Here is an 18380-nt window from a genome sequence, read left to right as displayed (position 1 = left end):
CTGACTGGGCTTCCCTCGGAAATTGGGCCTAGGTGGCCGTTTGGAATATGGAGGCCACGTGGCGTGACACAACTGATCCATGGTGGACGGATCAACGCCTGACACGTGGCAGGCTATTATTGGTCCAAGTGGCGAACACTTGGCAGAACCTGAATGGTCCACTTGTCAGGTGATACTTGGTAGGGAAAAATTCCCTAATCATTTTCCCCTCATAGGTGGCACGTGACTATTCACATGTCACCTGTGACAGGTGTCGGCCTGTAACAGGCGACGACCTGCTACAGGTGTCGCCCTATGACGGGCCGAGCATTTTTTCCCGCTCGTTTTTTGAATTTAGAGGCGACCCTTCGCATTCTCCTTTTGCCCTATATAAGGACATGTTGACCAAGTCTTTTGTTCACATTTGCGAACTTTTCAAGAGAACTCTCGGACCCCTGAACTTGAGCTCTGACACTTTGTAACTTTTGATCTACCGATTATTTCTGACAGGCCGACTGCTTTTTTTAGGCGCCTGTTTGATCAAGCTCTTCTTTAGAACTTAAGTTTCAGGTAACCGTCTGTTCCTTTATTCTTTTTGCTTTTTCACTTTTTCTCTCTTTTTTGAAAATGAGACCTTAAAAGCATCCGACACGACCTGGGTTAGCAATCAGCCGGTCACCAGGGACGGCTGAGTCTAGGACTAGGGGTACCGACTGCCCTGCGGTACTTCAAACTTTGTGCAAGTCCCGGAATCCAACTGTCTTTGTATCTACGCAGGATAGTATGGAAGGAACAAAAAAGACCAAGAGGATTGAAAACTCTGATGGCTCCTCTTTCCGGGTTCAAATTAGCGAGCTGTCGGACCAGCCGCCTGATACCGCAGGGACCCAAGGTGGCCCTTCCACCGAGAGCTCTGAGGAGGTAGCTAAAGTAGCCCCTTCCCACTTCACTGTTGACCTGGCTAGTCAACAGACGGCCCCTGAAGAAGAAGAGGGGTCGGCCCCCTTAGGGAGAGGGGAGGAGTCGGACTCTTCTGATATTGAGTCTGACTCTAGCTCTTCAAGCCGCCTCTCTATAAACTCAGAGGAAAGGCATTCTCGTTTGCATGAGGCGAGACTTTCTCATGCGGCTGAAAAGGGGGACGGCTGGTCGGAACCATCTGCCTCTCATAGGGAGTTCAATACTCCTTACTACTGTCATGTCCCAAAGGGCCGAATCAAGGCCATAAAAGAACGAATAGACTCTTTTCTATCGAACCATGTGATGGGTCCTGATTTTCATGTATTTGTGCCGGATGCTGAGGATACAGTCGTCTGGCCCGCGGGGACTAGCTACAAAGGCTATCTGATGACGAAGGGCAAAGAAAATAAATGGAAGGATTGGAGAAACACCTTCCTCATCATTGCCAGCCCTGACAAGCTGCTGAACAAACGCTACAACAGGTGGAACAAAGATCTGCCTCTTCTAGCAGGCGGTTGCAGCATGTCGCTTGTTCCCCTCAAGGCCAGGGAAGAAATCCTTGACCGAGGGCTTTTCAAAGTAGAGATTAGGGCAAACTCTACTACTGGGGTACGAGAGCAAGTGCCCCTAAACTGCGTCCCAGAGTTTCAATGGCTCTATGACGATTACTTTCTGGCCGCCTGCGGCCTTAGCAGTCGGACCTCTAGAGGTAGCCGGCCACTTGAGCATGTATACGTCTTTTGCTTTGTTTCTGAATTTTCTAACTCTTTGTGGTTCTTATTTGCAGCTGAAGCTATGGACCAGATTTCTGCATCTAAGAAGACGGCCGCCTTGCTGCGGGCCTCCATCATGCATCAGAAACGGACCTCTTCTGATTCTTCTTCCAAGGAGACGCCCATAGTGAGTTTCTAATCTTTCAAACTTTGCCTTGAAAGCCTGCTATTATTAGTATTGACCATTCCATATTTTTCGCAGACGGGCACGTCCAAACCCTCCTCTTCCCAGCAGCCGGATATGAAGGCTCGTAAACTGGCGATTGGGAGCTCTCCTAGACTTAACTTATTTCTTAGGGACAGTCGGCCGCCAAGAAGTATAAACTGCTCTGCTAGACTTAACTTATTTCTTCATCTCTTTCTTCATGTTTTTGATGTTTCTCTTTGTTGGATGCAGGCGGCCCTCAAGAACCGGACTTGGTCCAAATGGCCAAGTCTATGATTAAGGTCGTCCCTCAAGAGGAGAGGGATGCGGTCAAGGGAGTCAGCACCCTTGACCTAGACGGCATCATGGGTTTCCTTTTCGAGGTAGACTTAGAATATTTTTAAAGTGTTGACTTTGCGTGCCGCCTGTTATTCTTAAATCTGACGCCTGTTTTTCCTTTTTCCAGACCATGCTGAGAGTACACGGTCTCCGAAGGCCGATCAGCGCCAAGAACAAAGAGGTAAAGGCTGCTAAAGCTATGGTCGCCTCTGACGTTGATAAGGCAATGTTTCAGGCGCAGGCCACTTCCACTATCCGCACCGAGTTGAAGGCGGCCAAAAAGAAGAATAATGAGTTGGAGGCGACGGTCAAGGGTCTCCGAGATAAGCTGAAGCCGCTTAGGCAGAAGATGACCCAATTTGAAGCCACGAAAAAATCTTTGGCGGCTGTCAAAGACCGCCTGCAAAAGCAGGAGAAGAGCCTCACTGCCGAGCTTTCGGCCAAGGCCGAGAAAGAAAAAATGGAATTAGTCCAGGCCATGATGGACGACTCGGCTCAGATCATGAAGATGACTTGGACGACCCTCTTCCCAAAAGCTCACTATGCTGCCTGGGAGAAAAAGTTCAACGCTTGTACTGAAACGTACAACCAACAGATCATGAGGCATGCGGCTGAGGAAGACGAGGCGGTTGACTCCAGCTCAGCGGAGGAAGAGGAGGTGGTGGCCCTGCAACCGATTGAGGTGGATGCGCATAAAACTCTTGCCCCTGAAGGCGAGTCGTCAAAAGAGGGGGCCTTGAAGAATCAAGCGCCCATCGTTGAGCTCGATCACGCGGCAGCTAACACCGAAGCCCCTCCCAATGCTTAAAGCTTTATTATTTTTTCTGTTCTCCGGCCTGCGTACCGTGTGCTCTTGTATCACTTTACCCGGCCAGGGGGCCGGGGTCGTTGAATATTTTGCTAGTCTTTATGGCCGCCTGTTTATATGAATTCGGCGACCATCTTTCGGTCGTCTTTGATCACGGAATCTTGTTTTATGCTTTATTTTTGCAAAGTATAGAGGATCCTACTATCCGCTTGTATGTCATACCGACTGTTTCGGCTAAAAATGTTTTAAAATTTGTAACTTATCGTAAGCCAAAGATTGCGAACAGGTACTAGGTACCGACTGCCTATGCCCCTGGACGACTGGTTGTCTTGGTTCCAGGTTAGGCGATCAGTCGGCCATTTACCCAGTCGGACCCCCAACGTATTTTAGGAAATACGTTAGGTTTGTTTAACTTTTTCAAGTAAGAAAGGAACAGGCCGTTTATAACCAGCCCGCCTGTTTATTAAAATAGGAATAGTTCTTGAGTCCCTGTTTGCCAAAAAGCAGTCGACCTACGAACCAGATTTTCAAACATGTTTGGTTTGAAAAGATATCATCTTAGTAGGGGTCGTGGTACGAGAGCTCTGGTTCGCCTTTAAACAGGCGGACTCGTCATACCTTTTTGGATCCTTACTAAGTATGAGAGAGTGACTTACTCATCAGCTTTTATGCTTGAGTAGTAGAAGTACTAGGCGGCGGAGGCCGGCTGATCCCCTTCATTCACCAATTTTTGTTGGCTATTTACTCAAGAGGTACCGGCTGTACTTATCCCAAGTAATACAGACGGTCATCCGACGCGGATGTTAACTGTTAACACTTGTTTGGTTTAGTTTTAGAGTTATCCTTGTCTCAAAAACGGCTACGTGGTTGTCCTTGGGGACAGTCGTCTGGGTGCCGTGTAATTAGTTTATAGAACAATGTTCCATCCAAAAGGGAGCTACTCTCTGCGACGAATTTCATTTGGAGGGATGCCACCGGACGCTTGCTATGATGTTAGGGCAGGTCTTATTAGTTTAAAGATTGGATCAGTTGGCTGGGCGCCTGGTCTGATCATTCGGCCATAGGCCTTAGGTAGTTCATGGCAAACTAAGTATAGTAGAGTAACCGACTGTATAACTACAGGCGGCGTGCCCCTCTTAATTGAATGCATATTTGAGTGAAATGGAGAGTAGCCGACTGTTTTACCAGTTGGCATGCCCCTCAATTGATGAGAAGATGGAGAGTAGCTAGCTGCTAATGGAGCAGGCGGCATGCCCCTCATAATACAAAATAGAAGAAGCAAAATAGCAAACTTTTATTAGTAGCTCTTGGCTATTTACATCATTCAAAAATAATACTTCTTTAGATTATCTACATTCCAGGTTCGAGGCAAGGGTTGGCCGTCTGGTGTTTCCAGGCGGTAGGTGCCGTCTCGGACCTCTTCATAGATTCGATAGGGTCCTTCCCAGTTGGGAGTTAATTTGCCTGACTCATTAGCCCTACCGACTGCTTCCATTTTTCTTAGTACAAAGTCCCCCACTTTGAGTGGACGCCTGTGCACTATTTTGTTATATGACCTTGTCATTCTGAGGCGGTAGATTTCATGGCGCAGGGCTGCATTGCCCCTTCGTTCTGGAAGTGAGTCCAATTCTAGGCACATGGACTCCCTGTTCGCCTCTTCGTCATACAACATTATTCGAAGAGTCGGCTCGTAGTGTTCAATTGGAAGAACAGCTTCTGCCCCATAAGTTAGGAGGAATGGAGTCTTTCCAGTCGACCCTTTTCAGACGTCCTAATGGCCCAGAGAACATGTGGTAGTTTGTCTGCCCATAGGCCGCCTGCTCATTCAATCTTCTTCTTAAGACCGTCTGAGATGATCTTAGTGAAAGCTTCTACTCGGCTGTTTGCTTGAGGACGACCGACTGATGCAAAGCAATGTGCGATGCCTTGGTCTCCCAGCCAATTTTTGAGAACAGGCGTCTCAAATTGGGGACCATTATCTAAAACCATAGACATGGCCACCCCAAACCGAGTGATGACATTTTTCCAGATGAATGAGATCACATCCTTTGTCTTGATTCCCTTAACAGCCTCAGCCTCAACCCATTTGGTGAATTAGTCGACTGCAACAAGTATGTACTTCCTAACGCCTGTAGCAGGCGTATAGGGACTTAGGATATCCATGCCCCACTTAGCAAACGGTAGTGGGCTACGGATGTCAGTGAGATCAGTAGCCGGACGGTGAATTAACTTGCCAAACCTTTGGCACTTGTCACATTTTTTCACCATCTCCATGGCGTCTGCTTCTAAGGTAGGCCAAAAGTAACCTTGCCGTCTTTCTCGTTGAGCAAGCGACCTGCCGCCTACATGAGAGGTGCAGTATCCAGAGTGTAGATCTTCTAAGACCTCTCATCCTTTTTCTGGGGTAACACATTTCAAGAGGGGTTGAAGGTACCCTTTCTTGAAGAGTTCCCCCTTTCGCATCTCAAAACTGGACGCTCGCTTTTTCAGTAAGGCTGCCTGGTGATGATCATCCGGCAAGGTGCCGTCTGTTAAATATGCCTTAATTTGGTCCATCCAGGTTGAACTTCGATCTAGAATTCCGATAGGATCTTCTTCAATACTCCTCTTTTCCATAATTTCCCAGAACACGGTTCTTGGAGTGTCACAGGAGGCCGAGGATGCAAACTTTGAAAGAGCATCTGCCTGATTATTTTTAGACCTGGGTACTTGAGTTAGATGAAACTCATCAACTGACCCGGCCGCTTGTCGTATCGTCTGCAAATATTTAATCATGGCCAGATGGGTTGCTTCGTATTCGCCATTATACTGACTCACTATTAATTGTGAGTCAGAGCAGGCGTCTATTCTTCTTGCACATGCGGATACCGGCCAGTAAAGCTTCATATTCCGCCTCGTTGTTCGAGGCTTGGAAGTTAAAACGTAGAGCATACTCATACCTGTCGCCTTCTGGCGAGTGACATATGACGCCTGCTCCACAACCATTTGGGTGGAGCTCATGTTGGGTGTCGTGGTGACCCTCACTACGCGGAAAGAAACCCGCCAAGACCCGCCCCCATAAAAAATGCAATTAACAAGCAAAACATAATTAAAACACAAGGAAGGATAAAAGATTATACCTTTGACGCGTGCTTCGCTCAACTATGAGCTCTTACTTGAACCCCGAAAATACGAGGTCTCCAACGGGATCGTACCCTCGAACCCGACCCGAGCGTCCTAAGTCTCGAAGGTTAGTCGAGACCCAGACAAATAAAACTACTAGTTTTACGAATCAAGGTTTACTCAAATGAAGAGTTGCCTTTTAATTCCACTCAAGGTTGTGTCTTTCCCAATACCCATGCTTTTGGTATTTATAGGGAAAGGCACCCTTGATTTCCAATCTCCCATCAATGTGGGAGAGTTGGTAAATTCCACAATTTATTTAATTCCAAATTAAATAAATAATTAAATCAATCACAATGCAACAAGTGTCAAGGGGAGAGCGAGAGTTAGGTGAGGACCATGAATATGTGGGGGGACCATTCCCTTGCTCCCCAAGGCTTTGCCCAAGTCTTGGTCCCCACCCCTCACATAACCGGCATCAAGGGGCTGTTGGGTTGCTTCCAGCTAGCACGCCAGCTAGCACTGCCAGCTAGCCCAGCCAGCCAGCGCAGGGCAGCAAGCATCAGCCCAGCAAGCCATGCGCGCTGCATGCTGCTGTGTTGGGTGATGCCCATGCTGCGGCTTGCTAGGCGCTGGGCGCTTCTGGCTGCCCAGCACTCCCTATCGCACGCCCATGCATACGCCTACCTAGCATGCGTGCTGCTAGCGAGCCACGCATGCTGGGCATCGCCTCTCATATAGCCACGCACAGCCAGGCCAACATGCACTAGCACTCGCACGCGCACACGCACAGGTGCGTTGTGCTTGGTGCGTGGCTTGCGATGGTGCCTACACACACGCACACACGCAAGGCTAGTGCTGCTTGCTAGCTCGCTGTGCTTGGTGCTGCCATGCGAAGACACGCACGCAAGCACACAGCTCGGTGCTGCATTGCGAGGCTGTTGGGCGATGGTGCACACACACACGCACACACGCATGTGCTTCAAAGGAATGGTGTCCTTCCAACAAGTGTATTCTTCTGATAGAGGGTTCAGAATTATTACTGAGTTAATTCTTCAGTAAGATCAAGTGATCGGAATGCCTAGGTGGAGGCCGCTTTCGATCAGTAATATCAAGGTACAATTTATATTACAGCTTAATCTTAACTGAACCCTTCGGGTCGAACCCAAGGGCGTCGAGACCGAGCGTCGCAAAATCACAAAGCGACAAGTATGAACATAGCCCTAGCACCACACTAGCCTAGCCATGTGGATGCTAGGCTAGTTCGAGCTAGCATGCACCTAACATCTCTAGGCGCACCACGCGTGCCCTAGGATGGCTGGGCACCATCACAACCCATCGCAGCCCATACAACATCTCTAGGCGCACCATGCGTGCCCTAGGATGGCTGGGCACCATCGCAGCCCATACAACATCTCTAGGCGCACCATGCGTGCCCTAGGATGGCTGGGCACCATCGCAGCCCATACAACATCTCTAGGCGCATCATGCGTGCCCTAGGATGGCTGGGCACCATCGCAGCCTTAGGACAATGATGGGCGCGCATGGCAGATCCACAGCACCAAGCACATCCAATGCTAGGCACTGGCGCATGTGCTAGTGCGTGGATGCCTCGTAGCATCGCCCAGCACGCATGCTAGGCCCTTGCGTGCGTAGGCGCACTAGCTGGGCTAGCAATGCTTGGTGCGTGGTGCGAGGCTGATGCGTGTTGTGCGTGACTAGATCGCATGGTGCGTGGCTAGTGCATATGGTGCGAGGATGGAGCGTGTTGCGTGAGGCTGGTGCGTAGATGCTAGTGCATGTGCGAGAGGTGCTGCGAGGCTGACGCGTATGGTGCGAGGCAAAGGGCCAGCATGTGTGGCTCGTTAGCAGCACGCATGCTGGCTATGCGAGCATGTGCGAAAGGTGCAGCGGGGATGCGTGTGGTGCGTGGGATGCTTGGGCCAGCGCCAGCACAATGTGCTAGCAGCGGCAGGCGCTAGCACAAAGCACCAGCACCACCACAACCCAGCACCAGCATGCACTATCTAGCTGGGATGCTGGGCAGCAAGGCAGTGGTAGCTGGCAGCACTAGCTGGCATGCTAGCTGGCAGCCAGTTAGCCCTCCTTGACCCGTTTTTGTGCATGCATGTGGGGACCAATCAAGGGCCTTGGGGGGCAAGGCAAATGGTCCCCCCACCTAGCCTTGGCCATCACTCATTTGCATATGATTGTGCCACTTGTCGCAATGTGATTAAGTAGATTATTAATTTAATTTGGAATTAAATAAATTGTTGATTTTTACCAACTCTCCAACATTGATGGGAGATTGGAAATCAAGGGTGCATTTCCCTATAAATACCAAAGGTATGGTATTGGGAAATGCACAACCTTGAGTGGAATTAAAAAGGCAACTCTTGTAATTAGAGTAAACCTTTTGATTCGTAAAACTCATAGTTTTCTTTTGTCCGGGTCTTGACTAACCTTCAAGACTTAGGACGCTCGGGTCGGGTCGAGGGTACGATCCGTCGGAGATCTCGTAGTTTTCGGGATTTTGAAGTAAGAGTTCTTCGGGAGCGAAGCACGCAACAAAGGTATAATTCTTGTTCTTAGTCTTGTTTGATTAAGTTTATTATGCTTGTTAACTGCTTTAATTAAGGGGCGGGTCTTGGGGGGTTTCCTTCCGCGTAGTGTCGGGTCACTCCGAAACCCTACAGCGGTATCGGAGCCACGCTCCTTTTAATTTTTGCAATTATTTTAATTAAGGTGTTTTAAAAGAATTTATTTTTCTGGTTCATGTTCTTCTAATTAGATTAGATGCTCGTTTTAATTAATTTTAAAACTCGATTTATTCTGGATTTCGCTGTCGAACCCAGATTTTGGCTCAAAAATAGTGATTTTTGGGTGGAATCGACATTCTGGAACAGATTCAACCTTCTTCGAGAGCTGTCCAGAAACCAAATTCGAACCAGAAACCCATTTTTTCTGGGGTTTTTCGTTTTTCAACGAAATTTTAATTCTTTTTAATCCTTGATTAATGCAACCATTACAAGGTTAGATTAAATGCACATTTGCATCACTAATCTATTGGTTTTAAAATATCCTTAAGCATTAATAATGGAGTTTTTATTAGTGCTTAAGTTGATATACCATTTTTCACATAAACTTATTTTTCACAAATTTTGCAAATAGGCGAGGAGGCAGCTGCGTAGTGCGTGTGCTGGTGCATGGGCCTTAGGCTGCTGGTGCGCTTGTGCTGCTGCTGGGCAGCGAGGCAGCAAGCCCCAGCCAGCCAACCCACTTCTGCCTGCGCCAGCAAGCAGCTAGCATGCGTAGCATGCTGCTGGTGCTAGCTAGCAAGGCAGGGTGTGCTAGGCATGCTTGCTAGCTGCCAGCACCACGCACCATGGCGCAGGGCCATAGGCTGCCTAGCAGCCATGGTGCGCACCCACTAGGGGTTTTGTGGGAAGTTATTGCTTAATGTTTGAGCTATGATTTTGCAATTTTTCCAATTTTAATAATTTTAAGTAATTATTTTAACGAGGTTAAAAACCTCGATTTTCAGTCTTGCAAAAAATTTGACAAATTATGGGTTATGACGACTTAATTAATCGGATTAATTAAGTATGGATGCGAAATTTAGTGGGAGCTTAATTAATTGCGTGAGCATTTTGCGTTTAGAAATAATGGATTAAACAACTTTGACTAGTTTTAATTAGGCGCGTTAATCGGATTAACCACCTAAGTTAGTTACTAGTTTTGCGTGTTTAATTAGGTATTTCGTAAAATTGCATGGGCCATTCACAAATAGTGAATGGGTGAATGGAAGATTGTTTTCAAAACAGGTCTTTGAAAATGGCAACTAGTGGGGCCCGACTAGGATAGAAAATATGGACTGCATTCCGTTATGTATTTTTGTAAATCTAAATACGGTCTGCGAACCGTTAAGTATTTTTGTACTATTAGATTAATCTTAGTCGTTCTAGCTTGCTTTATTTTATTTTGGCCAAGATGTCTCAAGACGGCGTTTCGATGAAGACGAGCCAAAATGAAGACCCATGGAAATTGAAGATTTCAAGGGGTCATGCTAGTTGCCAAATGCATCTATTTCTATGCCTTGTATATTGTTGTTATATATGATTGCTAGATGCATGTCTAGGATTTCTATATGTTGCGAAGATTACTTAAGTTCACTTAAATCAACCAACATAGAAACCCTAGGTCCCTTAATAATATTGAGCTAAAATTTGCCGTTCCAAGAACAACACTTACCGAACGAATGCGCGTACGTGATGGACTACGCCAAAGTGAGACATCACTATTTCCCTAGGAACGTAAGGTATACTAGGTATACGAGTTGTCTTGGTTAAGCTCAACGATATCAGTAAGGAGTCCTTAGATGTCGTGGCAAAGGAGTCCTTAGATGTCGTGGCGAAGGGCTGCCTGGTGCCTTGGTGCGCCTGTTACTTGCGATAGGCTACAAGGTGCTCCTGGTGCGCCTGTTGCTTGCGATAGGCCAGCGATGGCGCGCCTAGGCTGCGACGATGCGCCTAGCACACCTAGTGTGCTTAGGCTTGCGCCTAGACATGCTAGGTGCATGCTAGCTTGAACTAGCCTAGCATTCACATGGCTAGGCAAGTGTGGTGCTAGGGCTATTTTTATACTTGTCGCTTTGTGATTTTGCGACGCTTGGTCTCGACGCCCTAGGCTCGATATCCGACGTCTGTATTCGTAAAACTTTGTCGACTCATTAAATTCTTTCGGATTAATTCGTCGTCTCGGATCGGTGATTCGATTGGGTTCGACCCGAAGGGTTCAGTTAAGATTAAGCTGTAATATCAATTGTACCTCGATATTACTGATCGGAAGCGGCCTCCACCTAGGAATTCCGATCACTTGATCTTACTGAAGAATTAACTCTGTAATAATTCTGAACCCTCTATCGGAAGAATACACTTGTTGGAAGGACACCATTCCTTTCAGGCAGACGTTAGGCAACATCAAAGAGACTAGTTCTCGAACAAGAAAACTTCACAATACTCATGGTCGACGAAACGAGTTCCGATAGCTATAATGAGAAATGTACTTATGACAATTTGAATCTCTTAAAGTACTCTCATAGGTCGATCCAGTGCAGTTCCAAACTGGCACCTGTGCAAATGATTTATGACCTTCATGTCCTTGCAGCACAAGAAACGGTGCTGTAAATCATACTACACACTAATCTCTGGTGGTCATCAATCGTCCATCAGTTAGATGACCTCGATTAGGGATAACTTTCGATTTAAATATTCAATGTTCACTTAACAGGTGTTTCTTTATCCAAGACATGGTCTTGATACCCTGTTTTGAATATTTCCATATATCGAATGGACTCATTATTTAATTCTAAACCACAATTAAATAGTAATGGAGTGAATGATAATTTTGCACAAAAATTAATTACTCCATTAATGAATGGTTTCAATACAGTGTCTTACATTCACTAGGCGAAAAACCTCAATCCCCACCAGTTCAAACCACACATTCCCCACCGGTTTTGAACCGTTCTTGATTTGGGGGGTGCTAAATCCCCAAAGATTTCCCACCGGTTCAAAACCGGTGGCAAAAACTACTTTTCCCACCGGTTTTGGAGTGAACCGGTGGCAAAAACATGTGATATATCTTATAGCTGGAGGACTTTTCCCACCGGTTTTCAAGTGAACCGGTGGCAAAACTATTACATTTCCCACCGGTTTTCACACTGACCCGGTGGCAAAAGTGCCCCAAAAAATTAAATTTTTTATTTTTTTTTGCATTTTTTTCACTTAAATTGTACCAAATACTTATATATAATCATAATATACATAAAACACATATATTTGTCTCAATAACTTGTAATATTACACTTTAAAAACTGAAAAAAAACATATAACTGTTTTGCTGGGCCTGGTGCTACAACGTTGTGAACGATAGTGCATGTCAACAAGATAATTATAAAAGCTGCCCAGAACACCTCCGATAACTCCAAGAACTATCACAGCCAGGATATCATAACTACTGCTGTTCTGCTTCTGCTACTGCTACTGCTGTTCTGCTACTGCTTCTGCTACTATTGTTCTGCTTCTGCTACTTTGTGTTCTGCTTGCTGTTCTGCTATTGCTATTCTGCTACTGCTTGCATTGCTTTGCTTTGTAAACCCATGTTAGAACTCCTTGCTTTGTAAGAACATGTGATCTGATGGTCCAATCTGAATGAATAATAATCTGTCTACTTGATTAAAAGTTCACCTATGAACTTCTGTATTACAACCAAGGGAACAAATCATCACAAAAGCTTAATAAAACGAACCCCCTGATAACACAGTACTCAAATTAGATCTTTCCTATTCAATGCCATACTATACAAATTAAACGACGACAAACCTAATTTGTAATTTGAGTAGCCAAATCATATAAAATGCACCAAACAAAAACCATTTTAACCAACAAATAGTAAAGTCTGAATTTTTCAAACTAAATTATCATTAGCAAGCATCATTCTGAGTATCACTGTACAGTCCAATATGATTATAAAGTCTAGCATCATAGTAGGGTAGTTTAAAATCTGTTCAGTTTTTGGTGTCCAGAATTAGCAGATTTAGCTTAATATAGGTTCAGTAATCAAGGTTCATTTGTTAAAGTACACTGTATAATTACAAAAAAAAAAAAAAGTTGCCTCTGAAACACCATATACTTATAGGCAAAAGAAAATGAAGAGAAGACAATAAGACTCTCCAAAACCAAACCACTCTATATATAACCAAAGAGAAAAGAGCAACACAACAATTTCACAATTAAATAGAAAGCCAATAGTACAAAAACAAAACAACAAACATTAAAATCAGGAACAAATTACACTGTCATCCTACACTAAATAGTGTTACTATGGGCAAGCCACCCTAAAACAGTCCTTATAGCCTTTCATTGTCTACAATTTACAACACAACCTATATACCAAGTTGAGAGAAATTACCTCTGTATAATTCCAATCCCGCCCATTTCTTTTCCCACCGATTTTCACTGTCCGCTGTTTGCCACCCATGCGCCCAGCCATCTTTCTGCCTTTGAAAACCTACCAGGGAACAAAGCATACAATCATTCTATTCAACCACGCAATGACTAACGTACTATACAATCATTCTATTCAACCACGCAATGATTAGACAATTGACATGTCCAATACAAGTGACATTCAATTGCTTAAATAATAAAGTACTAAAATGATATTAGCGATGAGTTGATAAGGTTTAATGAGAGCACAAATTAACTGTTCAACTATCTCTAATGCAGGATCAACTGAAAAAGCAAATTCAAATAAGCAAGGTATCACACACCTTGATCTTTGAACCTCCACTTTTCTTACTATTGTGCAGCTCCAAACAACGTTCATTGATACTAGCAGGGTTACCAATCTTCAGCACCTCTGAATTAACATAAATGGAGAAAATCCCAAATTGCAAAATATTAGGAAACACGGAATACAACTTTTCCGCCAAGCAGCAGGAATGTAACCACAGGCCACAACTAAATATAAAATGAGCAAACTTCCTCCCATTATCATAATACAGTTAGAAAACACCAATGCCACAAAACCCCATCTCAGAAAATCTGATTCTTATTGGTTTCGTATAACTAATGATGGCAATTGGCAAGAAATGTGTCAAAAAAATTGCAGGTTTCAATAACATTAGAGGATGCTATATATTCATACTATCATACATATGATGCACAGCTGCCCAATGTAAATTAATAGAGATATATATTAACAAGTTTTGCCAGGCATCAGGATCAAAGAGTTATTTTTAAAAAAATTATAAGATGAATATGGATGAAATTCAGAAGATGTAAATAAATCATGGATTATATTGTCTATATACCTTGATTGATGCAGAGATTCTTCCTAGAACCTAAAGAGACAACCTTCAACTCAGAACCAAACACAGTCTTATTCAACTCTTTTATAAACTGAAAAAGCTGTGAATGATTTATAGCTAGACTTTTGAACATTGCATATCAAAAAGAAATAGTAAAATTTATAGAAAATTCATAAAAAATTAATTAAATTGAGTTAAATTCAAAAGAAAATTGTGAATAAAAATTTATGAAGAAGCAAATAATAGTAACTCATAGAATCCCAAGATGAAATGAGATGATTGTTGGATTCTGGAGCAAATCGTATACGAGTAATCAACAAATCGTGCACAACATAATTATTAACAAAGTTGAAAGACATAATAACTCGAGCATAACTCAATGCACAACAAGTAACACAAACCGGAAAGGCAAGCTCACCAGACACCAGGTTCACTGTTCGAGGTCGTGCCGCCGTGACAAGGAGGCCGTTGTGGTGGAGGTGTAGCCGTGCGCGCTTGAATGACAAACCCTATATTACCACAACCCTAAATTACTAAATTGAAAATAAAATCAACGACAAACCCTAGATTGCGAATGAATTCGAGGGATTAAGTAGACCACAAGAAAAATCTTACCTCGAAGCTGCTTCAATAGAGGTGAGAAAGCTCAGAATCGGCTTCAATGGAGAATATAGAGCACGCGTGAGTTCAATGGAGGCCAGAGATATGGAGAGAGAAGGAGGTGCTGCTTCAGTAGAGTAAGAAAGCTCGTAAACCACTTCAATGGAGAGAGAGCGAGCTGCTTCAATGGAATGGAGTTCGGGAAGAGAAGGAGATGCGAAAACGAGAGAGAAAGAGAAGAGCAGAACGAAGAGGGAAAGCAGGGGGTAAAAAAGAAAGAAGAAGAAAGAAAGCCATAAACCGGTTTTTTTTAATATTTCGCACCGGATTGGTTAGAACCGGTGCGAAAAAGAAGATTTCCCACCGGTTTAATATTAAACCGGTGGGAAAAGTCATCTCCCCAATCCCACCCATTTCTTTTGCCACCGGTTTTCAAGAACCGGTGCGAAATGTGCGGTGCCTAATTCATTTTTTCTACTAGTGATTAAATCAACCAGTTTAATTAAAACACATGTACAAGTTATTTCAAAGCCAATCTCCAACGTGCTTGATTCCCATTGCCTCAACGTGCTTGTTGTGTTTCACTTGAGGCAAAGGTTTAGTCAAAGGATCGGCTACATTATCATCCGTGCTGATCTTACAAATTCTGATTTCACCTTCGGATTTCCATTCCCTTATCATGTGAAATTGCCTTTGGACATGTTTGACATTCTGGTGTTCTCTTGGCTCCCTAGCCTGAGCGGTAGCTCTATTGTTGTCACAGTAGAGATCTATCGGTCCCTTGATGGAGGGTACAACACCAAGTTCACTAACGAACTTCCGAATCCAAACAGCCTCCTTAGCAGCTTCTGAAGCAGCCAAGTATTCGGCTTCAGTTGTAGAGTCTGCAGTTGTGCTCTGCTTAGCACTCTTCCAGCTAAATGCTCCTCCATTTAGGTAAAATATGTACCCTGACATACGAGACATCTGGCCTGGTACATATCATGGCATACATGATCGACCCAATTAGCGAAGCATATGGAATCTGATCCATTCTCTCTCGCTCAACAGGTGTCTGTGGACACTGTTTCTTGCTGAGAGTTACGCCATGGGACATGGGTAGATGGGTAGATGCCCTCTCTTGGCATTCTCCATGTTGAATCGTGCCAGTACTTTATCAATGTAAGTACTCTGGCTCAATCCAATCATCCTCTTAGATCTATCCCTGTAGATCTTGATGCCCAATATGTACTGTGCCTCTCCTAAGTCCTTCATTGAAAAGCACTTTCCCAACCAGCCCTTTACGGACTCCAGTAATTTTGTGCTGTTTCCAATGAGCAGTATGTCATCGACATATAGGACTAGGAATGCGATGTCACTCCCACTGACCTTCTTGTATACACAAGATTCATCTGGATTCTTGATAAAGCCAAACTTGCTGATGGCTTCATCAAATTGCAGATTCCAACTCCTGCTGGCTTGCTTTAGTCCATAAATGGACTTCTTAAGCTTGTAAACCTTTCCAACGTTGCTCGAATTGACAAAACCTTCTAGCTATGTCATGTACACAGTTTCTTCCAAAATCCCATTTAGGAAGGCGGTTTTGACATCCATCTGCCATATTTCATTATCGTAATATGCAGCAATTGCTAGAATAATCCGGACAGACTTTAGCATTGCGACCGGTGAAAAGGTTTCATCATAGCCAATCCCGTGGATTTGTCTATAACCTTTTGCCACCAGTCTAGCCTTGTATATAGACACATTTCCATCCTTGTCTGTCTTCAATTTGAAGATCCATTTGCAACCAATGGGTGTGTAACCCTCGGGCAAATTCACCAAGTCCCAGACTTGATTTTCAGACATGGAGTCCATCTCGGATTTCATGGCCTCTTGCCATTTAGCATAGTCGGGGCTCGTCATAGCTTGCTTGTATGTCGCTGGCTCATCTCCATCCATAACTAGGATGTCTTGATCATCGGTTAAGACAATACCAAGGTATCTGTCTAGTTGAAATCTTTGCCGTTGCGACCAACGAAGGGTAATAGGTTGAGCATTTACATTGTCTGTTTGGTTCTTACCAATCTTCCCAGCTGCTTCCAAAGCACTTACATTGTCAGTTTTATCAGGTTGACATTGTTGCTCGTCCTCTCGAACTTCGTCGAGTTCGATTTTCCTCCCACTTGTCATTTTGGAAAGGTGTTCATTCTCCAAAAAGACATCATCACGAGCAACAAACACTTTGTTCTCGGATTTATTGTAGAAGTAATACCCTTTGGTTTTTTTTGGGTATCCCACAAAGAAACACTTATCCGATTTGGGGTGAAATTTGTCCGAAATTAATCGCTTGACATATGCTTCGCATCCCCAAATCTTGAGAAAAGACAAACTAGGAGGTTTCTTAGTCCATAATTCATATGGAGTCTTTTCAACAGCTTTTAACGGAGCGCGGTTCAGTGTTATTGCTGCGGTTTGTAGCACATGTCCCCAGAAAAGAGATAGGAAGTTCACTAAGACCCATCATTGATCGAACCATGTCTAACAGGGTTCGATTCCTCCGTTCGGATACTCCGTTCCATTGAGGAGTTCCGGGAGTGAAAGGAATGATGTCCTTCCAACAAGTGTATTATTCTAATAGAGGGTTTAGAATTATTACAGAGCTAATTCTTCAGTAAGGTGAAGTGATCGGAATGCCTAGGTGGAGGCCGCTTCCGATCAGTAATATTAACGTATAATTAATATTACAGCTTAATCTTAACTGAACTCTTCGGGTCGAACCCAATCGAACAACCGATTCGAGACGACGAATTAATCCGAAGGATTTAATGAGTCAACAGAGTTTTACGAATACAGATGTCGGATATCGAGCCAAGGGCGTCGAGACCGAGCGTCGCAAAATCACAAGCAACAAGTATGAGCGTAGCCGTAGCTAGGCTAGGCCAGCTCATCGTAAGCCTATGCGCACCATGTGTGTGCTAGGCGCACCATGGTATGCTAGGCGAGGCATAAGTGCCTAGGCGCCATCGCAGCCCTAGCATGATGCCTAGGCGCCATCGCAGCCCTAGCACCATGCCTAGGCGCGCATGGCAGGCCACACACACGAAGCACAGCCATCGCAGTGCTGGGCACTGGCGCATAGGTTTTTGCGTGCATGCCTCGCACCATCGCAGCCCTATCGCACCAAGCACATCACCCGTGTGTGTGTGCATGTGCGTGGGCACTATCGCAGCACCCTAGCACCACGCACATCACCATCGCAGTGCTAGGCACATACGTGTGTGCGTGTGCGTGTGCACCATCGCCCAGCAGCCTCGCAATGCTGCACCGAGCTGTGTGCTTGCATGCGTGCCTTCGCATGGCAGCACCAAGCACAGCAAGCTAGCAAGCAGCACTAGCCTTGCGTGTGTGCCTGTGTGTAGGCACCATCGCAGGCCACGCACCAAGCACATCGCACCTATGCGTGTGCCTGTGCGAGTGGTAGTGCATGATGGCCTGGCTGTGCGTAGCTATACGAGAGGCGATGCCCAGCATGTGTGGCTCGCTAGCAGCATACATGCTGGGTAGGCGTATTCATGTGCGTGTGATAGGGAGTGCTAGGCAGCCAGCAGCGCCCAGCGCCTAGCAAGCGGCAACATGGGCATCAACCAGCACAGCAGCATGCAGCGCGCATGGCTAGCTGGGCTGATGCTTGCTGCCTAGTGCTGGCTTGCTAGGCTAGCTTGCAGCAGCCCAGCAGCCCCTTGATGCCGGTTATGTGAGGGGTGGGGACCAAGGCTTGGGCAAAGCCTTGGGGAGCAAGGCAATGGTCCCCCCCACCTATTC

At 45.1% G+C, this 18380-nt stretch overlaps 1 protein-coding gene and 1 long non-coding RNA gene across 2 annotated transcripts; both read right to left on the bottom strand.

The window, feature by feature from the left end:
* Positions 1 to 11943: 11943 nt before the first annotated feature.
* Positions 11944 to 14112, bottom strand: LOC110716225 (ATP-dependent DNA helicase DDX11-like). The gene is made up of 4 exons (XM_021894843.1): positions 13983 to 14112; positions 13440 to 13528; positions 13079 to 13177; positions 11944 to 12364 (listed from the first exon to the last, which is right to left on the bottom strand). The coding sequence occupies exons 1-4, from the start codon at positions 14110 to 14112 to the stop codon at positions 12335 to 12337; spliced, it is 348 nt and encodes a 115-aa protein (XP_021750535.1). The 3' UTR covers positions 11944 to 12334.
* A 120-nt stretch (positions 14113 to 14232) lies between these two features.
* On the bottom strand, positions 14233 to 14837 carry LOC110716242. The gene is made up of 3 exons (XR_002510447.1): positions 14595 to 14837; positions 14398 to 14488; positions 14233 to 14268 (listed from the first exon to the last, which is right to left on the bottom strand). It is a non-coding gene; the product is annotated as an uncharacterized LOC110716242 (long non-coding RNA).
* Between the last annotated feature and the right edge of the window lie 3543 nt (positions 14838 to 18380).

This window comes from Chenopodium quinoa, unplaced genomic scaffold (genome assembly GCF_001683475.1).
Source record: "Chenopodium quinoa cultivar QQ74 unplaced genomic scaffold, ASM168347v1, whole genome shotgun sequence".
Classification (NCBI taxonomy): Eukaryota; Viridiplantae; Streptophyta; class Magnoliopsida; order Caryophyllales; family Amaranthaceae; genus Chenopodium; species Chenopodium quinoa.
This window is presented reverse-complemented; position numbering and strand designations above follow the sequence as displayed.

Bases quoted from the DNA above. Each gene is read 5' to 3' on its own strand.
- LOC110716225 (XM_021894843.1), bottom strand. From the start codon at position 14,112: ATGTTCAAAAGTCTAGCTATAAATCATTCACAGCTTTTTCAGTTTATA. The intron at 13,529-13,982 runs GTATATAGACAA...ATGTTAATTCAG, and splicing joins GAATCTCTGCATCAATCAAG to AGGTGCTGAAGATTGGTAAC. The intron at 12,365-13,078 runs GTAATTTCTCTC...GTTGTAATACAG, and splicing joins GGGATTGGAATTATACAGAG to AAGTTCATAGGTGAACTTTT.